The 6,814-nt window shown below is 54.2% G+C and overlaps 1 protein-coding gene across 1 annotated transcript; it reads right to left on the bottom strand.

Annotated features, from left to right (window-relative positions):
- Positions 1 to 7: 7 nt before the first annotated feature.
- LOC104272483 (antigen-presenting glycoprotein CD1d-like) lies at positions 8 to 4,309 on the bottom strand (the record flags this gene model as incomplete). The annotated part of the gene is made up of 4 exons (XM_009867498.1): positions 4,243 to 4,309; positions 2,881 to 3,138; positions 181 to 462; positions 8 to 70 (listed from the first exon to the last, which is right to left on the bottom strand). Coding segments are annotated over exons 1-4 (670 nt in total), but the record flags the coding sequence as incomplete, so codon positions are not given.
- Positions 4,310 to 6,814: the final 2,505 nt, after the last annotated feature.

Raw genomic sequence — 6,814 nt, 5'->3', positions numbered from 1 at the left:
GTGACACGGCAAACTAGCAGCAGCTGGGCTGGGCTGGATGTGCGGGCGAAGACCGTGGCCTTGGGCTGCTCTGAGGGGTGGAAGCAAAGGGGGTTGGGGGGAGCCCTGAGGAGGAGCACTGCTTCACCCCAGTGCGTGCGGGGCTTTGGGTTGGCCATGGCAGGGCCAGGGTGATCTCACCTTGTCTCTCCAGAGCTGCCCTACCATACTTGATGAATTTCTTCATGTGTTCAACACAGGTGACATTGAGAAGGTGCTGCAGGGTCGCGGAGAAGCCAGTAAAGTCGTTGAACTGCCTTTCCACTTGCTTTGCCAGCTTACTCTCTTGCTGCCTCTCCCAGAAGCCATTGTCCACGTTGAAGCTGAGGAACTCGTGGGCATTGTAGGCGAGATGGTAAAATCTGGTGTAGGAGCCATTGCGATACAAGTCGCAGCCAGTGATGCACTGGAACACAGAAGGGTCTGCGGGAGGTACAGCAGACATTACAAGTGCAGCCTGAGTTGGGAGTAGCAGCCTGGAACCGCAGCCTTACACCTGCTTCTTTGGGCAGAGCCCTTTCCCCCTTCCCTCTGTACCCCATGTCATTCTTCCCAGGGAGAAGGCATGCAAGGTCAAAGCTCAATTAGAGTTGAAACTGGCCAGTGTTGTGTCAGAAAACAAGAGAGGCTTTTGAAGGTGTTCCAGTTTGCAAGAAAAGTGTGAGGGAAGACCCAGGAACCTATGGACCTGTGAAAATAACCTCGGCACCTGGGAAAATTACGGAGAAGATCATAGAATCATAGAATGTTTTGGGACAGAAGAAACCTCTTAAAGGTCGTCCAGTCCAACCCCCCTGCAGTGAGCAGGGACATCTTTAAGTAGATCAGGTTGCTCTGAGCCCCATCAAGCCTGACCTTGGATGCCTCCAGTGGTGGAGCCTCCACCAGCTCTCTGGGCAACCTGCACCAGTGTTTCACCACCCTCCTTGTAACAAATGCATTCCTTATATCTAGTCTAAATCTATCCTGTCTCTGTCTGAAACCATTACTCCTGTTGCAACAAGGCCTGCTAAAAAGATTTTCTCTGTCTTTCTTTTAGGCTCCATTTAAGTATTGAAAGGCCACCATAAGGTCTCCCCGGAGCCTTCTCTTCTTTAGGCTGCACAACCCCAACTCTCAGTCTTTCATGCAGGAGAGGTGTTCCATCCTGCTCATCATCTTGGTGGCCTCCTCTGGATCTGCTCCAACAGGTCCATGCCCTTCCTGTGTTGGGGGCCCCAGAGCTAAACGCAGCACTTGGTGGGGTCTCACCAGAGTGGAGGGGGAGAATCACCTCCCTCGAACTGCTGGCCACTCTGCTTGTGATGCAGCCCAGGATACGGTGGGCTTTCTGGGCTGTGAGCATACATTGCCAGGTCACGTCCATCATTTCAGCCACCAACACCGCCAAGTTCTCCACAAGGCTGCTCTCAATCCCTTGGTCCCCCAGCCTGTAATTGATACTGGATATTGCCCTGGCCCAGGTGAAGGACCTTGTGCATGGCCTTGTTGAATCTCATGAGGTTCACATGGGGCCACTTCTCCAGCTTGTCCAGATCTCCCTGGATGGCATCTCATCCCTCTGGCATATGAACCACACCGCTTAGCTGGGTGTCATCAGCAAATTTGCTGAAGGTGCGCTCAACCCCACTGCTGACGTCATTGATGGATATAGCATACTATTGGTGCTATTGAACGGCAGGTAAGTAACAACGCAAACATCAGGTGCAGTCAGCATGTTCCCAAAGGGAAAGTCCTGTAACTAAATAGATTTTCTTCTACAATAAGGTCACTCACCTAGTGGGTGAGGGGAAGGTGGTGGATGTAGTTTCTCTGAATTTTAGTCAGGCTTTGATAATGTTCCTCACAGCATCCCTCTGGACAAGTTGTCCAGCTGTGGGGTGAGCAGGTTGATGGAGTGCTGGGTGAAGAGCCAGCTAGACAGCAAGGCTCAAAGGGTTGCAGGGAATGGGGCTACATCTTGCTGGCAAGCGGTCACCAGCAGTGTTCCTCAGTCTAGGTCCTAAGGCCAGTGCTGTTCAATGTTTTGATCAGTGATCTGGACGCAGGGGTTGAATGCACCATTAGCAAGTTTGCTGATGATAGCAAACTGTGAGGTGCTGCTGACTCTCTTGAGGGACAAGAGGTCTTGCAGAGGTATCTAGATAGATTGGAGTATTGGCATGAACTTTAACAAGGACAATGCCAGTTCTGCACCTGGGGCAGAGTAACACTGCACACAGATATAAACTGGGAGAGAAGTGACTGGAGAGCAGCCCAGCACAAAGGGCTCTGGGGGTGCTGGTTGACAGCAGGCTCAGTGTGAGCCAGCCGTGCTTCCCTGGCACCAAGAGGGCAAACCCCATCCTGGTGTGCACCAAACACGGCATGACCAGCTGCCAACAGAGCACTGCTCCAGGGGAGTGAAGGACCATGGGGCGTGGGCAAGTAGGAGGACAGTGACACTCTGCCTGGTGCCCTGCCCGTGAGTCAGAGTGCTGTGCCAGCACGTGGGCTCTGTGTGTCCCATCCCACATGAGTGGAGAGGCCCATTTGACCTTTTACTCCACTTTCTCAGATGACTTCTCTGGTGGGATCTGTGGTGCCTGGAGAGCAATAGGAGTGGTGATGTGAGAGTATAAGTGGAGCTAAAAGTGGTCAAGGTTTGTGCATGGGACCAGGATGGCCCCGTGCAACCTCTGTGCAGGACAGGGTGGTTTGAGGGTCTTGCTGCGGCAGGATGAGGCCCATTCCCTGTCCTAATGCCAACCCTAGTTTGGGAAAGATGTTGGTGGTGGTTCTTGAGCTTCTTCTTACAGCTCCGGGCCTTGGGCAAGGGGCTGCTGAGCATCAGGTACTCACAGGGTATCTGGTAGAGGCTGGAATCACTGGACAGAGACAGGACGAAGTTGTGCACGTAGATTCTGAACAGATTTTGCAGGTTCTCCCACTCTGCTGCGGGCAGGGCTGGGTAGACCCACGAGTGAAGGTCGAGGATGTTCCAGGTGTATTTCTGCAGGGTAGCAAAGAGGATGTCTTCCAGGGTGGCCCAGGCTGAAATGTCCACAACGTCGGTATTGTGGAAGATGAAGGTTTGGAAAAGGTGGAGTTTACGAGAGTCTGCAGGGAGAGGAGAGAGAGGAAGCGGCATTGGGGTACACGAAGATGAAGGAGAAGATCAGGGGACTTCTGGCTCCAGTGTTGGCAGGCAGCCCCAGGAAGAAGGGTGACTTGCAGTGTCCTCAGGGACAGGCATGGCAAGATGGGGCAGAGAGGCAGGGCGGGGGAAATCCCCTGGTTTTGCTCAATTTGCAGTTTCCTTCCATGGACCCCTCTGAGCCTCTTCCGGCTTCTCTAATTTCTTTATTTAGCCATCCACCACCCCAATGTGAGCTCCTGAGAGTCCTCCCTTAGCCATGTAGAAAAGATGGCGGGGGGACCTCTGTTCTGGTTTGGGGTGGTGCTTCCCTGACAGGTAGCAGCTGTGACAGGACCTTGATCCACTGGAGACCTGCAGTGCAGAGACTGGGAGGCTGGGAGAGAGGAGCATTTCACCCCAGTTTAGGGGCTCCCAGTCAGTGCTCAAACCTTAACAGGAGGCAGGAGACTTGATTTCAATGCTGCCAAACTCAGTGAGGCTCTGGCAGCAAGCAGGGCAGAGTGGAACCTGTTTTGGAGCAGTGAGTGCCCCTTGTCCAGGGCACAGGGAGCAAATGACCCTGGAATGGGAAACACGGGCTGGGGATGAAGGGGAAGGTTTGTAGCTGCAGCAAGAACCTTTGAGCATTATTTCATAGGAGGAGGATGCAGAGGATAAAGGGACCCGTCAATTACAACAGAAATGATCCCGCAGGCTGAGGGTGATGCCCAGGAGCTGCTCAAGCGGTTGGAGCCCGGGCAGGGTTGTTGTGCCGTGAGGGACTAAGAACCTCTGCTGTCCACAGGCTCCTTGCAGGAGAAAGGTGTCTTTGGGGGCACCCCAGGCCTGACTGACCTCCTGCTACTCAGGTGTCTGAACCCCAGCACCAGTGATGCTGGGCTGGGCAGGATGGTGTGAGGTAGAGAACCCCAAGCAGGTGGGCAGGGATGGGGCATCTTTGGCTGCTGTAGCATAGCCTCTTGGGAATGAGGACAGTGGCCTGTCCGTGCCCCTCCCCTCCCACCTCCATGGGGTTCCACAGTGCAGGGGTGGGAGACGTGGGTTGAGCCAGGGCTCCGACTTACCTTCTGGGTCTGCCCACGTCCCAGGGAGGAAGAGGAGAAGGAAGAGGACGACCCGAGGGGGTTGCATGGTGGCAGTGGCAGGCGTGCAGAAGCAAGTGTGGCAGGAGGAGGAAGAGGCCACAGGAGTCATGGGGCAGCCCCGGTAGCCAATGATGCTGGTGCTGAGGTTTTGGGGAGGGCCTGGTCGGGTGTATTCCCCAGGGGAAGTGGTGTGGCTGGTGGAGGACTGGGCTCGGGTGCTCCGGCTGGTGGCTGCAAGTTCCAGGGGAATTTGGGTGTGTACAAAGTCATCTCTCCTGACTACAGCAGCCCCCTGACACCCAAGGAGGTGTAGGCTGAGCCTGGCCTGTGATGGCTTTCATCTTCTCTCTTAATAAGCTCTATAGTCCCCTGGGAGAGTTTATGTGAAAAGGTTTTGGTAGCAGAGGGCCTGCAGGGTTGGCTTCTATGAGAAGATGCCATAAGTCACCCACATGTCCAACAGAGCCAGTTCCAGCCAGCTCTCAGACAGACTCACTGCTAGCTGAGGATGAGCCAAGCAGCAATGCTGGTAGCACCTCTGTGATAACATATTTAAGAAGGGGTAAAAACCACTGTGCAATAGCAGCTGGGGGAAGGAGGAGGAGGTAATGGCCATGCAGCCCATGGTGAAGATTGTGGTGACACAGGTTGTTCCCCTGCAGCCCATGGAGGACCACGGTGGAGCAGATACCTAGCGCTAGAGCAGGTGGAAGCCCAGATGAGGCTGTGACCCTGTGGAGAACCCATGCCAGAGCAGGCTCCTGGCAGGACCAACTGCTGAGTGATCTCTCTGTCCTTATCTCGACCTATGAGCCTTTTGTCATATTTACCCTCATCCAGTTAAGGAGAGGGAGTGACAGAGTGGCTTGGCAGGCACCTGGAGGCTAGCCAAGGTCAACCCACTGTGGTGAGTTGATGGCCATCTTGGGGACATGTCACTCAGAGTCCCCCCGAGACTGCATGGCTCTTTTATGGCTGTCAGGCAGATTGGGAGGGTGACTGTCCCCCATCCCTCCAGCTTTTTCAGGGGCAGGACTCAGGCATGGGAGCAGGAGTGGAGGAGATGTTGACCCAAAACTATCCTGGACAAAGGTGAGATCAGCTGGAGTGGTTTCGCACCTACTCAGAATGCCTCCCAACATCAGGGAGATGTCACTTGGGTCCTCCTTTCCCATTCTCTCTCCAGTGAAACAGCTCAAAACCCTCCATCTCTCCCTGGTTTGTGGCCTGCCCCATCTTCGAACCCACTCAGTGGCCCCACACTAGTCTACCCCCAGGTTGTCACTGCCCTTCTGCGCTGGTCCTGCAGCTGTGGTAAATTTGTTGGCAGCTCCCCAGTGTGTAGAGAGGTTCCCCCGTGCCAGATGGCAGGAGCCCTGAGGGGTGTTCTTAGTGTGCTGCCCTCCCTGCCCCTGCCAGCCATGTGTCCCAGCAGTCACAGTGCTTTCCATTACCCTTTCAAGAGCTGCTGTACCCCATGAGACCCCACAAATGCTTCCTTAGTGGGGAGGAGTGCACTGCCAGAACCCAGGGAAAAAGTGGCTGGGGCTCTGACTGGGGATGTCCCATACTCACAGCCCAGTTCTGCCTGCTGGGCCATATTGGACCATATTGTACAGAAAGAGTTTGGGGTGGGACTTGATCTTCTCTGCATCACCCTCAGCTGTTACCTGGAGGACCCATGACTGGGGTAATTTGATGTTCCAGTAGGCAGGATCCACTGCAGTGATGGACATATACTCCAGGAGAGTCACCCTGGACACCTCAGCAGAGCTAATGTTGGTGAAGAGTCAGGAACAGCTGGAAAACCTACAGCTCTGCCAGGAAAGAGGATGCGGTTGGGTAAAGCTGCAGGAAAGAGGAGATGAGTGTTGAGGCTGGAGAGGAAACAAGGGATTCAGACTAGATATAAGGAAGAAATTTTTTATGATGGGGGTGGTGAAACCCTGGCACAGGTTGCCCAGAGAGGTGGTAGATGCCCCATACCTGGAAACATTCCAGGTCAGGCTGGACGGGGCTCTGAGCAACCTGATCTAGTTGAAGATGTCCCTGCTCACTGCATGGGGGTTGGAGGAGATGACCTCAAAGATCCCTTCCAACCCAGCGCATTCTATGGTTCTATGTTCCTCAGACCACTCAGGATTGCTTTCCTGTCTGAACTTCCTCCATCTCCGCTGTTCTTTCTCCTCCTCTATTTTACTTTCATCTAGCTGTTTCTCTCCCTTACTGAATTTTAAGCACCTTGTCCCCTCCTTGCCTCCCTCTCGCCCAGCACCTGCTGTCTGGCTCTACGGAGCAGATGTTGGGAGGCACCTCAGTGCTTGTTTAGGGTGACGGTTCCTGCAGAAGAAACACCCATAGCCAGGGACCTGTATCTGCCAGAGAACTGCACATGGCACAGAGGACATAGAGGATGGAGGAGGGGAAAGGGTATTTTGTCCAGGTTTGAGGGCTCTCAGGTGTCAGGAGCTCAAGGAGAGTAGCCCACCCCAGAGATCAATCTTGATTTCCCATGTCTGTTGCTGCCTGTTCCCCAACCCTCCTAACCAAC

Source organism: Apaloderma vittatum, unplaced genomic scaffold, assembly GCF_000703405.1.
Source record: "Apaloderma vittatum isolate BGI_N311 unplaced genomic scaffold, ASM70340v1 scaffold12904, whole genome shotgun sequence".
NCBI lineage: Eukaryota > Metazoa > Chordata > Aves > Trogoniformes > Trogonidae > Apaloderma > Apaloderma vittatum.
Note: the sequence above shows the minus strand (reverse complement) of the source record. Positions and strands in the feature narration are given on the sequence as shown.